At 30.4% G+C, this 21,123-nt stretch overlaps 1 protein-coding gene across 1 annotated transcript in view; it reads left to right on the top strand.

Moving 5' to 3' along the window:
- Window positions 1–21,123, top strand: part of LOC107451670 (rifampicin phosphotransferase) — a gene marked incomplete in the record, with an annotated part of 78,821 nt that overhangs the window by 41,604 nt on the left and 16,094 nt on the right. Inside the window, 8 exon segments of the mRNA XM_071180556.1 lie at window positions 1,987–2,154; window positions 4,585–4,719; window positions 5,675–5,759; window positions 7,712–7,800; window positions 10,937–10,999; window positions 13,458–13,550; window positions 15,434–15,493; window positions 18,239–18,339. Coding sequence (XP_071036657.1) covers window positions 1,987–2,154; window positions 4,585–4,719; window positions 5,675–5,759; window positions 7,712–7,800; window positions 10,937–10,999; window positions 13,458–13,550; window positions 15,434–15,493; window positions 18,239–18,339 — 794 coding nt within the window.

Raw genomic sequence — 21,123 nt, 5'->3', positions numbered from 1 at the left:
CATGTTTTAAATAAGGTAAAGCTGGAAGAGACTGCACTCTAGTAACATTATGAAGAAGGAGTACAATATACATGTTGCGATTATACAGAGGGTACTTGATTGAGCAAACTGATTATTTATTGATTAGGCAAAACTATAAGATATTGCGCATTAGGAAGATTCTGAAGAAAAAGAGTACATTATTTGAGATGCGATTATGCAGTAGGTGCTTTATTGGGCAAACTGATTATTTATTGATTAGGCAAAACTATAAAATATTGCGCATTAGGAAGATTTTGAAGAAAAAGAGTACATTATATGAGTTGCGATTAGGCAGTGGGTACTTGATTGAGCAAACTAATTGTTACGAGTATCAAGATTAAGCAAGATTTTTTATTTTGTTTTCTTAAATGAAGTGTCATTCCTTCGCCTGATTTTCTAAAGGATGACATTATTATAAAATATTTTAAAATTAAGCACTTTCTCATAAATTACAGAATTTGGCTAAAAGTGTGGCTACCAATGATTCTTTCTAAAAGTTGCCATGTTAAAAAAAGGTCGTGCAATCACTTCTACCTAAATGGGAGTATTTGCGAGTAAGCTACTTAAAAATGAAGCATTGTTCTTATGCTAAGAGGAATCACAATCCTCATAGGGGATACATCGTTCCCCTCCTAATAAAGTGGCTCAGGTTCAAGTCCCAACGATGGCTGGTGTATACGAATTCTGCCCCCTGCTCGCACCGATCACTATGGATCATAAGTCAGAAAACCCTTAAAGCTGGGTTAACCGTGCGAGATTTTCGAATTTTTCCTCTCCATATAGCGCAAATGTTGGTTGGTTCCATCAAAATGTCCTCCAAGAAGGCAGGTTTGTTTCATTGCTTGATACAGGATTTTCCTTGTCTTCTGGGTTGGGTTCAAAATTAACAAGGATACGTATATGAACATTGAGAGTCGTAAACTTAGAGTTGGACACTCAACGCTGATTATAAAATAAAGTTAAAAGTGCTCACAGGAGCCTTTTTGCTGCTGAAAGCTCTTTCTCAAACGAAGAGATACAAGGGTACTGTAAAAGAAGATCCTGAAATGTAAGGGAACTATTCAAAGGCCCACAAGCCATATAAAAAAAGATTTTTTTCTTCTGATTCTTTAAATTTTTTGCTATAATTGAAATTCATCCGTGTTTCTAGTTCTTAAATCATTAGCTTGAAATATTCATTATTAATATTAATATAATTGACTACAAAAATTTTGTTTCAGAACAATAATTATTGTTTACCATTTAATTGTAGTTATTATTATTATTAGTCATCCCATCTACCCATGAGCGCAAACTCTTCTACACCATAGAGTAGTGACGAGTAGTCATAGCATCTGGTCAAAGGGTCAAACACTTTTCCCATATCATAATTTGTAATTCGTTTCATAATTCGTATCGTAATTAAACAATTGAACAGTTCTAAACCTAATGAACAAGTATTTGAAATCTCTGACACAACAATGTACTGTTCTCTATTCTGACTGAACAAATTAGAAACGAAAACTAATTTGAACAAATTAAACGTTTCATAATTCGTATAGTAATTATACAATGGAAGAGTTCTAAACCAAATGAACAAGTATTCAAAGACTCTGACACAACCATGTATTGTTCTCTATTCTAACAAATTAAAAACAAAGCTAATTTAGATTTCAAAAACACTAAAAAAATATCTCCTCAAATTTTCTAATGTGAAATTAAACGATCTTTATATTTTGACTTAACAATTGAAAAACTCATTCAGTGAAACGGCATCTTCAAGAGCTCACAAACCTTAGATGCCGAAAAGTAAAGCAACAACAAGGAAGCTGTTTCTCAAAGCATCATTGGTTGCAATGTTGGCAGCTTCAAAACACATTTCGCCACCACAAAACACGTCCGAGAAAATCACTACGTATAATGTCATAAACATCTATTTGATTGATTCTGTTAAACATAGTATTTCTTGATTATCTATTTTGACAGCTATTTCCGATGCGGCCAGATGAAAAACTGGATGTAACGAAAAAGGCTACGATCATATCTATGTTTGGTAGAATACCTGACAATGAGGAAATGTTTGAAGTAGCCAAAGCTCGTTCTGATTCTCAACCAAAAAAGAGCTCTCTCTTCATGATGTATACCATGTTGAAGGTATGTATGAATCATTGTATTGAGTCAGATAAGATAATAATTTAGTTTCAGTAATTTTTTATTTATTTATTTATTCAATGCTACACATTCCTGTGCAGGCTGTTATGCTCATTTCAAATGTGGCTTATAAGCCCTTCTCAAGTAAAACATGTTTTGTTTAATCTAAAAACGTAAAGCCACGGAGAAGAGCAACAATAATGAATTACTTTAACTTATTTAATAGTGTCCGTTTGCGTCCATAGTTTGAGCATGATTTCACAATGTTAATCCTCAGTGTTGTTTAATCCAGTTATGTTAATCCCCAGTGTTATTATGAGTCGCTCAGAAGTCAATGTGGTTAAGTCCAAAACACAAAAATTGAGAAAATTAATGTTTTTTGATACATTAGTTTTTAAAATTCTTGGTTTATTAATTTAATTAGAAAAGTGTATAAAGTCTTTTTTCGAGGTGTAAACTCTGCAAAAAAACAAGGTATGTACAGGATGTGTAAATAAAAACGTAAGTATTTGTTGAAATAATGACAGCATCTTAAAAATTTTAGGACTTATACCTTTTGGCAGCTGAAAAAGATAAGAAATTTATGTAAAAATAATAAAATAACATTTATTGTCATAAGTTTTATGTTTTGGTGAAAAACTACTATCGTAGTATTAAAAATACTACGTCTTGCAACCCTGTGTTACTATGAATTTCTTGTTGTTCAGTGTTACCAACAAATATCGAAAGAAGAAGAAGAATTTAATTTTTATTTCAAAGTTTATTTAAAAAAATATTGATAAAAAATGGACTTAACCGCATTGGCTTCTGAGCTTCTCATTTACTTTCCTTTTCATGCCGTACTAAGAACTGGTAAAAATTCAGAAGGTTAATATTTTTTGAAAATAAAGACCATTGTGCATATTCCGAACATGAGCTAAATTCCAAGTTTTGTTAGTTGCATAAATTATAGGAAGGACAGCATGGTGATACATCCAGAGTTACAGTGGTATTCGAGCCCCCTATCCCTACATCAAAAAGCGTTATACTTCGCGCCAAGGTGGCCTTCCCTGTAAATGAATTTAAACTGTGACCGTAAAAGAGTAATTAGTTTGCAACAGTGTTTAACAAAAGAATAATTAATATTTGTTTGAAATAGTAATTAACAAAATTTCTGCTAAAACCATGTTCGAAATTGACGTCAGTTGCAAATAACTTATTATACAAAATACTTTCAAGGATTGTATTCTGTACAGGAACCAGTATTCCGTCATTCAATATTAATTTTAAATCTCGGAAAACTGATGATTTAAAAATAATTTCTTAAAACAAAACTATTTAATTATAAAAATTTTATTGCGGCCATGACACAAAAGAAGCTAATAAAAATCAGAATTTACTAATTTCTTTGTTTTGTTTGAAATCCAGAATAATTATTTTTCCTCTCTGAAATAAAAAAAATTGTTTGACTGAACGCTAAAGGTTTTTATGTATATAATCCATGTATAAAGGTTATTATAATATAAATGCTTTTTTATATAGATAATCATACAAGGCAACGTTACTTTTAAACAGTAACGAGTAAAAAATTTTGACTTTGGATTGTGACAAGTAGAAAGTACAGGTACAGAACTATAAAGTAACAATTTTGAAGTATATTTCGAGAAATAAAAAATTCAACTTAAACTTAAATTTCATTAAAATATGTGTGAACAAAATATAAAATTTTAAATTAAAAAATGTATTGAATATTAATTTAAATGTCGAATCATTAAACTGCTTGAAAACGTTATATAATCCACTAAAATAGTAAATACTGAAAAAAGCCAGAAACGTAAAAAGAAATCAAAATTTAATGTTTGTGTATAAAAAAGGAATTTTAGTTTATATGAATTTTATTTAGAAAATCTAAATCTTTAAAAATTTTACTAATTGCCAACAAGTAAAAAATTGACTTGGACAAATTCCACAAACATTATAACTTTTGCTTAAAAAAATAAGTGAATAAATAAAAAAAATGTAATACTCTGCTTGAAACTCCTTGAAATTCATCAAAATAAAAATTATATTTCGTTTTTAAAAGTTTAAAAATTTCGATTTTAAGATTTAAAATTATGACATTTTTTCAATTTTGATGTAGATATGACATATATAATATATTCATTATTAAAAATTGAGCACAAAAGCCATGATGATAGGTATAACAGTCGATGCAAATTCTTAAGACTAATAGTACCTTATGATAGACTAATAGTTCCAAACGATGTCTTTCGACATTTTCGTTACAAACACTTGTACTTTTTCCTTACAAAAGTAACGTAAAAGTGAAAAAGTAAACAGTAACGAAGTACAAAAGTAAAAGTACGTGCTTTTAACTTACAAATAACGAAATTACAAATAACGAAAGTAAAAGTATTTCCATGTATGTATTTAATTCTTAATTTTTTTTAATAGGCTCTGATATTTTGTGGCAAAACATTAGAGAAAACCAAAAAATCAAGTTATGGATACAGAATACCAGTAGAGAAATACCGCAACTCATATGATCTTTTCCGAGCTTTATGCAGGGCCTGCACAGATCTAACTGATGTAAGAATAATGTAGTAATAATGAGTGATAATATGTAGATATATTTTGATTTATAATTCGTTTAAACCTCGCAGAGTTCGTTCAATTTTAAGCCAACACTACTTTTAAGCCACCTACTGAAAAAATCAATCAGAATAGATTAGAATAGGTAAAAATCAATTGAAGCAGATAAAAATTGGCAGAAGAAAAATTTCATATTACCTTCTTTTAGGAAAAATTATCTTTTCTTCACTAGTGCTATTTATTAACAGTTATGCCTCACATTTGATTTACCGTGATTTTATTTACCTCAGCATGTAAAATCAAACATCTATAGAAAATTACCTTATATGCATCATAAGATGATTATAGGTGCTCGGGAAATTTTGAAAATGTTTAATTATTTAATTACTATTATATTACCATCGCAAATATGCTGGCCACAAAGAACTACCAGCTGGCAGGCATGATTATTTCGTACTTTGCATAAATAATACGCAGAACTGTCTAACTTGAGTACAATTCCTTCACAACTCTTTTATAATTAAGTTTGCAAAATAAAAAGTAAGTTTGGGAATAAAAATTATGTTTGCAAAAAGTTAAGATTTTTCTCGAATAAGATGATAGAGTTTTGCAACACGGAGGGCAATATAATTTCAAATAAAAATTTAAAGCAAAAAATACTCTACACCAATAACGGATTAAATATATTCATTAGTAAAAGTCTACTCTTAGAATTATTTATTATAAATTTTATCAGTTTATTTATTTTTGTTAAAGTAATATTAAAATTGCTTGTCCGGGATTTTTTTGCGGCACACTGTACCGCAATAAATTCTTACATGACTAACTTAACTAACTTAAACGTGTAACATTAAAATAAAATTTACCGAATAAATACTTAACTGAAAATTATTACTATTAATACTTAATTAGTTTTTCATTTTATAATATAAACTGTTTTTATTAATTTTAGGTTTCAATATGTCATGTGATTTGCAGCCAGACATCGTCACTGCTGAATATGATAGTTTTTTCTTCTCTAGGAGCAGCTAGAGGAAGTAGGTCATTATATATATATATATATATAATGACCTACTTCCTCTAGCTGCTCCTAGAGAAGAAAAANTATATACAAATTTCAAAATTACTGAGGAAACATGGAAAAAAATATAATAAAGATTTATGAAAATGGAAGAAAAATTACTAAAATAAAATATTTTTAAATATTTAAAAAATCCTTTTTATTTAAAATTAAAAGGCCGGAAAACAAAAATAATGAAAAGATGTAATCTCTCATCAGCTCACACGATAATATCTGCCAAAAAGGACGTAGCCATTTTGCTCAGGAAAAGAACCAGCTCCAGATTTGAATCCCGTTGAAACGTGTGAGATGCTTTGGGGAAGAGTGTTGCTGGTCGAGATAGCACTGCAATAAACAAGGGCACTTTCATCCGTGCACTGACAGAGGAATAGGACAAATTGCCCCTATAGCTGCTGAATACTCTTTTGCAAAGCACATTTTAAAACTAGTATCAGCCTCCATAGTGACCATACCCTATAGACACCTAACTCCATGATGTCTGCAAATGATATTTGCATTTTTTCTTCCTTTCACGTTTTCAGTACAAAATGACTATTTTGTTCTTTGAAGACTTTTTAAACCTTCTAGGTTTCAGAGCCCAATAAATTATCTTCTTCTTATATTCTAACATTCTCTCATTCTTTTATTTCATTTGGCATTACCACGCTTAATTTCTCATGCGCTATGCAGCATTTGCGGCCAACCTTAGAAATTGTCCAGCAGCTCATAATAGTATTCGATAGTAAGTGAAATTATTGGATAAAAGTTACCCATTAACCCGTTTAGTCATTAAAATAACCCATATAAGGAGATACTTTGGTGATATGTGAGGAGATAGTGTGATTTCATTGAAATGAAAGACCAAACAAAGGTCACTTTAACATGCATTTTAAACTTTTTTTAAAATGGCTAATGTTTAACAAATAAAACCAAATACTAAACAGCAGGGAATAATTATAACCGATATGCTATATGTATACATAAGTTAGCAAATGTTTACATGGCTATAGCTAATGGTAGTACAGGCAATGAATTAAGAGTTTGATCAAATATAATTTAAGGAATTACTTTTTATACCGTTTCATAAAAATAATTTAAACATATTTATAAAACACCAGGTGGACAAATAGCTACGCATTTAAATTCTGGTGTAAAGTATAAAAAAGCTCTGCTTGTATTTAAAATTCCCGTCTCAGTTCACTAGCGCTGGAAAAAATTAATTTATAAGAATCTCAAATAATTGAAATATATATACAGGGTGTCTCAGTTAAGCGTTTCAGATCTCCTAAGAGGGGTAGGGTGCATCCTGACGACTCGATATCATATAGCAATGCGGGGTCGGAAATGCTTTCCTGAAGCTGTGATGTACACAGAAGCACCATAAAGAAAAGAGACCCGTAAGTGAAAAATCGTTATATGGCCTCCTCGGTCACCCGACCTATCATGTTTTGATTTTTATTTCTGGATATCACCATATGAAAACACTGGTTTATGACACCCCTGTTGACAACGCTGAGGAGCTGGTTGCAAGAATCGCAGTAACTGCCGGAGATGTGAGGTGTACATTGTAGCCGGCGGCGGGAACTTCGAACAATTACTTTATCCCATGTACCATATCATTTTTTCAATGTTTTATTAAAACGATTTTTCACTTACGGTCTCTTTTCTTTATGGTGCTTCTGTGTACATCACCGCTTCAGGAAAGCATTTCCGACCCCGCATTGCTGTATGATTTCGTGTCGTCAGGATGCACCCTACCCCTCTTAGGAATTCTGAAACGCTTAACTGAGACACCCTGTATATCTTATCGCTGTGTACAGGTGGTACAGCAAATGAAACTATAGACTGCTTATGAGACATTGGTACGGTATAATTATAAAGTTACCGAATTTCGTCATTCTTTCATGATAAAACTTTCATTGCTTTCAGAATTCGATGACATTGTATATAAAGATTTTGCAAAACTTTTGAAAACAAATAGCGAAGTTGAGAGTGCTGACATTCCATCTGCCACGCAAGTATGAAGATGTTTTTATTCTTTGTGTTTCTTTACTTTAACTCGTTTTGTCCCGAATTTATATATTGAAATGATACAAAAAGTGGTTTTATAGAAAAAGTGGTAAAATATATTATCGAAATTAATTGGTTTTACTACTGTTAGAGCATTCAAAAAGTCTTTGATAGATCAAAAAGTACTTGCTCTTTATAATTCTAGATCTAATCAGAAATAACTAAATCACCATGGTATCTGAGAATCTTTTAATTCACTCACATAAATGAAAATACTGAAAAAAAAGTTTCCCATCACAATGAATGTCTTTGAAAAAAGGAACTGTCCTAAATATATGACGCTGGGCGTTAACCAGTTAAGTAAATTGTATGTTAGTGTGAATTTATCGGGTGACTCAGAAAAGCATTCGTACAAAATCAGAATCAAGTTGTAATTAAATAAAAAACGGTAACTTAAATGTAGTCGTTGCTAATTTGACAGACTTACTTTGCTTTTACTTTAATTATTGTTAGTTTAATCATATATATAATCAATGTTAATTCAAAGTAGGACTAAATAGTTTTATTTCGATCAAAGTAATGGCGAATTAAATAAATCAAGCAATTATAAACCCCGCTCGCAAATACTTTGTGAAAGTCGGCGTATACTTTGATTACCAGTTTTATCTTCATACCCTGATTGATACGATTTCATTCTGGCACGTATTTGTGAAAGTCGGCGCGAAAGGGTTAAGAGAATCATGTTCATATATCGATTGTATAATATCATATTCCCTATTGCTAACTGTGTTGATTAAAAATATTTTTTACCACTTGAAGTTCGCAAAACTCTAATGAATCATATGGAAATGAAAAGTGGTTATAAAAAAACATTGGAAACACTTCTATACTGACTCTATGTAACTCCAGCAAATGTTTTATACAATTTTGCATGGCACAACTGCTGGCACAATTTTAACGATCATACCTATAGCTTTTAGAAATAGTAGCATTCTTATCCGCGCGAAAATACATTTCATTCCTATATAATGATTTCAAAATTTTGCTGAAAAGAAACTTTTAACTTCCTATTCTCATTTAGGTCGATGTACATTCTGCATAGATAAAAATGACACAATTTCTAAAAGATTCAAGCAGGATCTTTTAAATTATGTGAACTGTTTTGCCATGTAAAAACTTCCAAAATATTTGCTCCATAAAAATTTTTTTTCACCTAAAGTTAATATTGAAGTGTTTCCATATGTTTGCACAACCCCAGTATTAACCTTTCGCTACCGAGGTTCTTTTAACGGTTAAAACTGGATTTAACCACTTAAAGTTTCCAAGATTAAACGAAAAACGTTTGCAACCTGGAAAAGATAAAAAGCTGTTCTTAAAACAATTTCATGTCTATCTCGTTGCAGGTAGGAATAATAGACTACCAAGACATATTATCAGTTACAATAAGCATTTACATACCTGCAAACTTGTACAGTCGTTGAAAAAGATTTTACAAAGTGGTAGTAAAACAATAATTAAGTTTGGAAGAATTTTCTAAAATCAAAACTTTTAAGACATCTATAAGCATAATTATCTCCCAATCAGATCTCATTTATATATTTTTATAAAATTAGTCATTCATCGTGGTAGTTTAATATTTTTTTTAACCTCCAATTTCAAGATTTTATACGCCAAATAGCTAATGCTGTTACCAGTAGGTTGGCAGCTATTTATTATTAATTCCTGATTGTGAAAACAATTGCTATTCAGACTTTGGTAGTCAAGAATATTTTAATCTCTTTGAAAACAAGCAAGGGGGAAATGGTTTTACTATCAGGATTTTTCTCTTTTCCAGAGTACAAAAAACGCTGCTTAAAATGTGTGTGTGACGTCTGTGACGTGTGTGTGTTTTGTCTCTGGGTCATCCTCAGGTATTTTTCTCAGACCGTTTCCAATAGTCCATTGTGCAGCTCTAGTGTGACGTAAATAAAAAGTATTAAGTACATATGAAATATGCTAATTAATAAGGGAAGGCTATATTTTAAATTCCGAAATTAGACTCAAAATCGTAATAAACGTACCTTTTTTATGGCGGATTTTAATTTCGTATTGTTGGTCATAGATGACGCCACTGAAAAAACAAGAAACGCACCCTCTGTCTTAAAAATTCGATTTATTTCAAGCAGGCTTGCTGGTATTGACAAGTGACATAAGTATCAGCACAACACTTAAACTTATATGAAAATGCCACTTCCACCCTTTTATCTCATGGTGATTCTGTAAATGTGCTGGTAAAATTGAGCGAAATAAAACGTGCTTTAATCTTAATTTCTCTACCACTTTTATAAAGTTTTTTATTGAAAGCGTAGTATTTGCAGATTCTATCTTATGAAACTTTTTACCCTGTGGTAGTTAACTTATATAAATAGATAGAATTTTGGAAAAATTTCATTCTAACCTAAGAACATGATCATCGACGCTTCGATTCGAAAAATTTAAACTACCACGACGAATCAATAATTAAAAAAAATATGCAGATAAAATCTATTTATTTGCTAATTATGTTTATAGATGTCTTAATACTTCTGCTTTTAGAAAATTGTTCCAAACTTGATTGTTGCTTTACTACCAATTTATAAAAAACGTTTCAATTGCAGTACAAGTTGGCAGGTATGCCAGTGGTACTGATGAATTAAAGAGCGAACAGATAACATGATAAGTATATGCATATTGGGTTACCTGACGGTTGTTGTGAACTAAAAGATAATTTTTTATAATAGCTTGACTTTTTTGATATTTATTTTATTACTTAATCCGTATTTAATGCTTTTCAGCCAACGTTCTTTTAAAACACAGTTCCTTTTTTCAAAAAAGAAAAAGTGGTATCACAAGTGTTTCATTATTAGGATTTGTTTTGCGGAAGAAATATAGTTTTATGTGAACTATAATATAATTATTTATATTTGGTAAAATGTAACTTCGTATTTTTTTCATAAGCACATTTTTAAGTTAAAGTGGTAGTAAACAAGTACGTACTACCCCTTTTTTATGCTAAGCAAATATGTACTCTGCAAAAGATTTGTTAGTAAATAAATATATACTCTCTAAATAACATATTAATTATTCTCATTATTTTATTATTTTGATTGTGTTTTTTCTTTGCAGAGAATTGCTTATCTCATAGCACAGGAAATTGACCCCGAAGAGTTTAAAAATATGTCAAAAAAGGTAAAATATATGTATTAAAAATGTCAATTTTTATGTAATTTACATCATTTCTGATTTAGACCGGTATTTGTTCTTTCAATGTATACTGCACCTAATAAAAAATAAATTTAGATCTAATGATGGGATCTTCACGTTCTAGGTCTTTCGAATAGTTTCTAGATCGAATTGTTCCTAAGAAATCGAATTTTAAATATATGACTTCTTAAATATTCGTCCGATTTCGCTCATTTTTTTACATGTAAAATTACATCCTTTAAAATGGTGGAAAAAATTTTATACCTTATAATTAAATTTTTTCGAATATTATAAAACAAAATAATAAAAAACAATAACTATTTACTAAAACTAATACTTTGCATAAAATTATCTTTGTATAAGCGAATTTTATAATTGTATCTAAAGATATGGCGACATTCTTGATATATGGCGAAATATGCAAGAAATTAACATCAAAGGGACCAAACTTCGAACTGTTCTTCTGACCAACCTTTGGATACCATATTTTCCAGATTACAGCTACCCCCCATATTTTTGGGGGTCAGAAATACGAATCAGTCGAAAAAAAAGGTATGTTTATTAAGAGAAAGTACGTTTTGGTGTCTGATTTCGTAACTTAAAATATCGTCTGCACTAATAAATTAGCTTATTTGCAGTTACCCTCTCAAACTTATGAGATTAAGTCCTAGAACTTAAAAGTCCGATCATTAAATCAAATGTTATTGTGGGTGGTCTGTTTTTTTTATTTTGCGCAGTACGCCAATAAAAAAAAAACGGACAACTCTGAATAACTTTTGATCTAATGATTGGATTTTTGCGTTCTAGAACTCAATTTTCATGGTTCAAGGGGGTGTCCTCAAATATACTAATTAGTTATAGTAGACAGTATTTTAAGTTACGGAATCAGTAACAAAAACGTAATTTCTCTGAATAAACATGCGTTTTTCTCAATTAATTCGGATTTCTGACCCCCAAAATATAGGGGGCAGCCCGAATCTGGGAAATATCGATCCCACAGTTTGGTCAAGAGACCGATCCAAAATGTGAACCTCTTAATGCTAATTTTACTTTTTGCGTATTTTGTCGCATCTCGAGAACTTTTTAAGTGAATTGAAACTTTTTTGCTCTTAATTATCTATTCAAGGATAAATTCCAAGCAAAGATAAATTTTAGTAAATATTTTTTTTATTTTCAATTATTATTTTTAATACTATTCGAAAAAAATTTGAATTGAATTGTAAGGTTTTTATATTGTAAGGTAGCCGATTTTTTACATCATTTTTAAGCATGTAGTTTCGTATGGGAAAATGCACAATTTGAGGAAAATAGTGGAATCAATTCTAATTTTAAATATACGACTATTTTAAAATTTGACTTTTCAGGAACTATTCGACCGATTTCCCTCAAGTTTTGTATTTTGTCATTAAATTGTTTACTTTAAAATGATGTTAAAAATTAACTCCTTTAAGTCAAAAATTTTACGAATTTTATTAAATAAAATTAAAAAGAATAGTATATATTTACAAAAATTTATTTTTTTGCGTGGAATTATCTATGGATAAACGAATTTCGTAATTATGTGCAAAAATTTCTCAATTCGGTTTGGAAGTTCTCGAGATATGACGAAATACGCAAAAAGTAACATTAACTCCATTAAAGTAAATTAAAGTCAAATTAACTAAAATTTGACAGGGATAGCCTGGTTGGTAGGGCGCTGGGCCTATGTTCGTGGGTTCGAATCCCGCCAGCCGAAAACTCCCCGTGTAGTAAAGTGACTGATGCACGTTAAATCTGTCGAGTCGCAAAAGTCCTCCATGTTCCCATAACAAATCAATACCTCTGGAGGTACTGGATTGGAGATCGATCGTTCTCTGATTCAGGTCAAAATTACAATCTGTGGATGAATGAATGGATGTATGAATGTGTCCGTCCTAGAAACGGGTGTGACGTATGGTGTGGCTGAAGTCGAATTCCTGGTCATACATCGCACCCCCTCAACAATAACAACTAAAATTTATTTTTGTATCGCTCTCTTATTGGCAAAACTATGGGAAACATATTTCCCTGTTTTCGTCTATCCACTATGCTTCGGGAGTCAGAAATCCGAATTCGTTCAAAAAAAGTTATGTTAAGTTGTGTCAAATTTCGTAATTTAAAATATCGTCTACATTTATTTATTATCATGTTTGAGATCACCCCCTTGAGCTATTAAAATTGAATTCTAAACGCGAAGATCCGATCATTAGATCAAAAGTTATTCAGGGTGTTATGCTTTTTATGTTGCTCATACGTACTTCGAAACATCCTCTTATAAAAATTTCGTACTAAATGTAATTTCTTATGCAATATCAGTTTCAATCAAATACACATTACATTTAATGTTAAGAGAAAAGATAATTTAGTTTGTGTACTAAAATGGAATGGATCTTTAATATTTAAGGTAAATATTATTCCCTTATAGGAAGCATTGAAATGGTTACAAACTTCTCAGGGTAAGGCAGGACAGGAATTCAGAAATTTTATGGAAAGACATGGCCATAGATCAGTGCAAGAGGTAATGTTTAAATATTTGTAGTTTAACCCATTTGTGCCTAGCGTCTTTTCAAAAGGACGGTTCATCTTTTCAAAAATGAAAAAGTGGTAGCACAAGTGTTTCATTATTTTTATTTAATAACCTTCACTGAACAGCAGACCCAATTTTTAAATTTATGTCTACCAATGTTTTTTTTTGCATTTTTTTTTTTAATATTTCCAATGGCACATTAAAAGACAAGTGAACATCAAAAAGAAAACAATAAATCTATAAATATGAGCGAGTAGTTCAGTAGCGTTCCCAGAACAGATTTCATCCCAGACCACTGTGGGACACGTCTACCTATGTTCAACTCGGTAATCTTGAAACCAATCCAGAAGACAAGAGAATACTTTTATCAAGTATTGGGAGAAAGTTAGCCTTCATAGAGGACTTTTTGATGGAATTAAAGTTCCGCCTTTGCGCTACATGGAGAGGAAAATCAAAGTCTTCCTACTGTTTAGACTGACGGCATGGGGACACTTAACCCAAAGTCCATCTACCAATGAGGATATCTTAAGTCAGCACTGTTGTGGGTGTGAGCCGGGTGCAGAACTCGTACCGACCATTTGTCGCTGGGATTCAAACCCGGTTCACCTTATTGAGAGGCAAGTGCTCTATCCTCTGATCCACCTCAGCTCAAGTTCTTCATTAGTAGGATTTATGATGCAGAAACAAAATACCTATGTCTACCATAAAATATTTATAATATAAATATTTATTTTTTGGACATGAAGTTGGAGCACATATACATGCATTTTACAGTTTTGGTTAATATTTTAATCATTAAAAGGCTAGGCAAGAGAATATCGCCTATAAGTTACATATGATTACAAAACAGTTCTGTTTCACCTTTAGAGACTGATTCTGAAAATTAAAAATAATAAAAATTAAATCCTATTTTATATTACTTTAGGGCGCTTTTTTGTGACATAAAATGAAAACCAAATGTAGTAAAAGAAATAATATGTAAGGTCTTATCGAGGAAAAAATTTAAACTGCTTCACAGTACACTGCGGCTATTAAAAAAGCAGTTATAAAATTTTATTCAGTATTTTAAAAGCGTTCATAGTTCCAGAAAAGATTGGGCTATTTTTTTCGTGATTTATATAGCAAAGCTCTTAGAATTATAAAGATATTAAGGTGGAAGGAAGCTTTTAATATCTTACTATCATTTTGGTCTATGCAAGTTTCTCATTTATAAAAAGGACATCATTTCTAAAAGCTTCGAGCATAATCTTCCAAATTGAGTAAACCGTTATGCCTCGTGATTCGTTCTCCTAGAGCTGGTGTAAAAGTGTTTGAATTATTATTTCACAATTTTACATTGCCTCCACCTCATTTGGGCTCTAAATTGACTCAATATGAGCCCTATAAGGACAAACACTAAGAGAGAAATGTTGAGATGTTTAGAATTTTTAATATTGACCCTAAATTGGCCAACATTTGGCCAATATAGGGTACATATTGGTTGAATAATGAATATAAAATATCAAGTGAATCTGACAATTCTATATAGACCCGATATTGTTAGTAAAGTGGCTGTAAAATATCGGGTAAATTCGACAATTCTATATATGGCCAATACCGGAAAAATAATGGCCTTATGAGCCTTTTACTGAGTCAGCATTCATGAATATTGGTCCAATGAGGGCCATTATTTTGTTGCTAGGCTATGTAAGGCCAAGAATGTTGAAATCGTACAAGAGAATTATTTATCACAGAATAAAATTGCGTTGTTAAAGTCTGTTTTTGTAAATATTATTCTGGTAATGCTTCTAATTTTGGTCTTGTTTTTATGTTAAAATGAATATAAAGACTTGACAACATAAATCGAAAGAATTATATATATATTTTTTTTATAGTTTGATTTATATTCGATTCCATGGAGAGAAACACCTGAACAGTTAGTGAATTCCCTCCAGGTAAGAAAATTAATGATATTATCAGGTACTATTAATTACACTGGTCAACAAAAGAAACTTTTTTCTTGGTGCCTGGGATTTTAGAACGGATTTTAGCTATATTTGAGTTGCTGAATCTAAATATGAAATCAGTTTTTCTCTATCAGCTTTACATTTTGAGACAATTTCGATTATCTATCAATGTTATTTTCTGTTCAATACTTTCAAGTATGAATGACGTAAAATTTATACAAGGATTGTCAGTCCTATTTTTATAATAATTTAAATAAAATAATATTTATGAACTAATAATATTATTATTTTATAAATAAATGCTATTACTTTAACCCAATTGTCATAAAAAGAAGACTAACACTACGTCAAATATAACTAACTAAATATTAATGGAATCAATCGAAGGAACCGTAACAAGTGGACTTATCCCGATTTAGTCTCTGCAAGGTGCCCGATTTCTCACTAAGAAGTTGTGGCAATTCCAACGTTTTACCAGCTACCAGAGGTCTGTGAGGACGAGTATTGTCCCTCTGATCAGTCTTCTGATACCACTGAAGGTGATTATGAGAAGATATCATTTATTCAACCAAGATAGCAAGATATCAAGATAGAAGATATCAAGTTTCAACCAAGATGAGCTAAATGACCTCATCAGAGATATGAACTTGTCGAAAGAAGTTTCTGAAGAACTGGCTTCTAGGTTAAAGAATACAAATTTACTTGAACCAGAAACCAAAATTACATTTTATCGTACAAGAGAGAAAGATGTGCTACCCTATTTATCTCAAGAAGAAAATTACTTTTTTACGATGTTAGAGGTCTCCTTAGAAAAATGGGTCTTCCAGAATATTTTCCGAATGATTGCGCCTATTTACTGATAGTTCTAAGTGAAGTTTGAATATTCTACATAATGGGAACAAATATGATTCAATACCAATTGCTCACTCAACGAAAATGAACGAAGAATACGATACCAAAGTTTTGGTTTTGAAGAACATAAAGTATAATGAACATCAATGGGTGATTTGTGCAGACTTAAAAATGCTAAACTTTCTCTTTGGACATCAAAGTGGCTACATCATTTGCTTCCTCTGGGATAGCAGAGACAAAACACATCACTGGGTTAGGAAAAAAATGGCCTAAGATAGAAAACATGGACATAAAGGAAAAGAATATCATTAATATACATAATATTAATAATCACATATAGTTGCACGAGCGAAAATCATTTTTCGTTCACTGCATATCAAGCTGGGTCTTACGAAGCAGTTGGTAAAAGCTCTTGATAAGAATGGATCATGCTTTACATATATAGGGAAGAAAATGCTTCAGTTGAGTACGGAAAAAATTAAAGCAGGAGTATTTGATGATCCACAAATAAGGCAACTGATTAAAGACCCTGCCTTTGCAAATTCGATGAATGAGGAAGAGAAAAAAACCCGAAAGAGAAAAAACCCGAAACCCGAATTCCTGCAGTTATCAGAAATTTTCTGGGCAAACGTGAAACTGAAAACTATGTTGAACTAGTAAACGAAATGCTTAATAGCTTCAGATCCCTTGGGTGTAATATAAGCTTTAAGGTGCACTATACATACAACACACAACCACCTAATAATTTAGGAGACACTAGTGAGGAACAAGGTGAAAGATTTCACCAGGATATTAATATTATGGAGGATCGCTACCAAGGGAGATGGGATGCTCATATGATGGCAGATTACTGCTATTCTTTAAAATGGGATCGTGCCGAAATACATTCAAGAATGTCACGGGAGAGAAGTTTCCGAAGTGTTCAGTGAGTAATTTGCTTAATTGATGACTTTTCTCTTTCTTTGTACATAATAATATTTGTATAATAGAATAAAAATTCCGTGTTTAGTTAGTTTATTTAATTCATGGATTTCATTTGAAATAGTGTAACGTATAGTTCACTAAAATGTTATTATATCTTAAAAACTCGAGCTGCTACGCAAAAACTAATACTGTATTTGAATTCAGAGCATCAAATTCACATGAAATCACCTCAAAAAACCTTGGCATCAAAATCACTGTTGACCAGTGTAATTATTAATCAAGTAAAAGATCCAAAGACACAAAAATCTTCACAGTTTCGAGAATTATCTTACTCAAAAAAATTGCTACTAATTTTCTTTCAGGTGTAATATATAGAATGAAATTATTGCAATCAGGACACGGAACAATTATTATTATTTTCTTCATTTTATCGGAACTGTAAAGAACATTTTTTTTCTTCGGATGGATGTCAGAGGAGGGTTACGGGTTGAAATCACCATCTCCATAGCTTTCCAGACATGCCTAATCGGGTAGAGGTCTGGAGAACTCACTGGCCAATATCCACCCAGTAAATGTCTTGGGTTTTTAGAAAATTATCGACCAAAATAGCTCCATTTAGCCTCACGTTGTCATCGATTAAAATGAGTTAGGTCCAGCTGCACTCCTTGCATTTATTATTATTAATTTTATTTTATTTCTTTCCTAAGATTCAAGGTAAAAAATGTCTATTTACGTACATATAGGACATTACGATAAAACGAATATCGTGTAAGGAAAAATCTGAAATAAAATAAAATAAAACTTACAATTAGCACTTCAAGTAACTTAAGAGAAAACACGAAAGTTTTTACTGAGAGTTCATAGTTTGTTTGAAATTTAATCTCTCTTCAAGATTTTGAAAGTAAATATGTAAGAACATGCTACTAATCTAACCTTGCATGAATTATTACTTTGTAGGCTCTGACTGGATTCGTTTCGAAAGAGTCATTAGAAAAGAAATCTCAGACTTTCAATGATGCTCTGTCAGAAATAACAATACGACCAGGATTTTTCTCTAAGTATATGACTTTCATTATTCACATTTTCTGCAAATAAATTCTTGTACTTTCTAATTCTTCTAATGTATTACTAAATTGTAATTCTAGAAAACTTTTCATTTCGTTGCGTTTAACATGCTAACAAAAATTTAGTTAACACAGGCTATAATAACTGTACATTTTCTTTACAAAATTATCTTTGTTCTTTTCTAAAAATATCAGCTTTTAAGAAAACCGAAATAAATTATAAGTGGTAAGCGGAGTGAGTGGGGACAAAAATTCCTTGTTTCTATTAAAAAAAATTTTAAATTAACAAAAATGAGCAGTACTTTCTTGTCATTAATAATTATTTTGAAGTAATCAGATTATGTTGTTAATATTGTATGCGTGCCAGACTGAAACTAAAAAATAAAATTAAAAAAACTGGTTGACCAGTCATTTCATCTATAGATGATTTTCAAAGGGAACAATTATATTCTTAACTATTAATTATTCAAAACTATTTACATTTTCTCAGGTAAGTAGCAGTCTTATTTGAATAATATGTTAGAGAGAATATATAAATTTATAAAATTATGGAGAATATATTATAGAGAATATGTTGTAACCGTTAAAAGATCTTGATAGTCAGGATATTTTCAGGATTCTTCCCAAAAACAAGTTGGTATGGAATATCTTTCTTGGCAGTTTCATTTCCATCTTGATAAGCGAGAATATGCAATATTTCGAGGAAATAATTTAAATGCATCAAAATGTCTATAATCTTTGCCTGGTTATATGCTTTTTAATTATACTTGATTTTTTTTGTTTCAGAATGATCTTGAAATATATCTTACCCTTCACTAGAAAAGGTGTTCAAAATCGAGAAATGTCAAAGGTAAGGATTCTTTAATTCATAACATCGACTTCGTAATATATTATACTATTTTGAAGAAAAAAATGAACTCTATACAAAACTAAATTTAGTTTTGAAATTCTCACACCCGACTTAGATAAGATCAGGTACTTGTATAAATACAACCAAAAATTTTATTCTTCAGGGTAATTTAAATATATGTATATAAGGTATACAGTTATGCTTCAAACATTGGTAAAATTAAAGGCCTGGATACGTAGCTTTAGAAGCGACAAGCCACTATTTTGGTAATTGCAACTTTCTTGTGACCGCAACTCTCTATGTTGAAATACGGAGTTTCAACTCTTAAGCACCACTTTTTACTGATTAATATTTTCATACTTATGAAGATAACTTAAATATTTACTATTTATTCTTAAAACTCTTTTTATATGTCTGCAGTTATATATTTATTTTATGCTATTTACTGAGAATAATATTTTATCTATAAGCTAAAACTTTCTCGTTTCGTCTTTTATTATTTGGTACAAAAAAAATTTCTGAACTCTTAGAAATTTTTTGCATTTGGTTTTTTTCATGATGTGCAAAAGGAGATATGATTTGTGATTTAAATAATTTAAATTTATAATTTAAAACATCTTACAGTGCTCGAAAAAAAATTTTTTTCTAATATTTTAAATATTTTAATCTAATATTTTAAATACCAATTATTATTTGGTCTTTTATAATAAGCAATTGCTAAATCTTTTAGGACAATTAATTGATTTAAAAATGAAGCTTTAATTGAAATTTTAGATGTAAGTAACAAAATCTAAAATTGCTGATTAATTTTTAAAGTTTCTGACTGAAAATTGTTGATTAATTTTTAAAATACTAAATTAAATAAAAATGTGCTTGTCAATTAAAATTTAAAACCAATAAATTCAATAAAACAGCATTAATATTTGTGGAAGAATTTCTCATTTTTTTCAAAACACAAAAATCTTTAATTGTATTATCTTATCATCATCTCATCGGTAGAACAAAAATAAGAGTTAAGCTTTTTAATTTTCTTAGATTCACTATGATTGAGGTGTATTATTTGAGTTAGAATATTGTTTGGTACATATTTTATTTTATTGAATAATTCTTGATATTTAAAAAAAAACATTTTAATTTCATCAATTGAATAAAGGTGGTATATAAAATGAAACAATTGAACATACATTTTACTGAATTTAATTTTATTTTATTGTATTTAAGCAAAAGAATTATATAAAAGTAATAATTTCATACAAAAGTATTTAAATTACATTCGATTTGATTATCTATTGATTTTATATATTAATCATAAGTAAGAATGTTAATAGCTTATATTTAATGATATATCTTTAATAAGAAGACATAATCGTCGTTGAAATAATGGTTAATTCATTGAAATAGACACATTATTCTTTTATAAAATGAAACAAAGCAAATCAAACTTTCAATATAGTAATTGAGACATTTCTTAAAAACTTAAAAGGCAAAAATCAACATAAGTAAACAAAATAATGAGCAATTTAAAATATATCGGAAAAATCATTTTTTTTACCATTTTTTTCATATTCAATTTTTATCTTACTTAGAATCATTTGGCGTCCTTTTATTTTTGACAATTCCATACCAGGGCTAAAGCGAATAGAAGGGCTGGTTCACTCCTTTGAAGTATCTCTCGCCTCGCCGATTCTCCGACGTCACTCTAGTGACGTCACTTTGGCGCAAAGCTCGCACTTTTACTTCAAGAACGGAGCGTTTGGCCTTACTAGCTCTAACTAATATTGGATCATTTCTTTTTGCGAGATATTCTAAGACATTTGTTATTTTCTATAATGACTTTCCTCAGTTTTTGCAGTGAATTTACAAGAATTTAAAACTATTATCGAAATGCCAGTTTGCGCGATTGCAACTTGCAAAAATTCTGATATAAA

This window comes from Parasteatoda tepidariorum, chromosome 5 (genome assembly GCF_043381705.1).
Source record: "Parasteatoda tepidariorum isolate YZ-2023 chromosome 5, CAS_Ptep_4.0, whole genome shotgun sequence".
NCBI lineage: Eukaryota > Metazoa > Arthropoda > Arachnida > Araneae > Theridiidae > Parasteatoda > Parasteatoda tepidariorum.
Note: the sequence above shows the minus strand (reverse complement) of the source record. Positions and strands in the feature narration are given on the sequence as shown.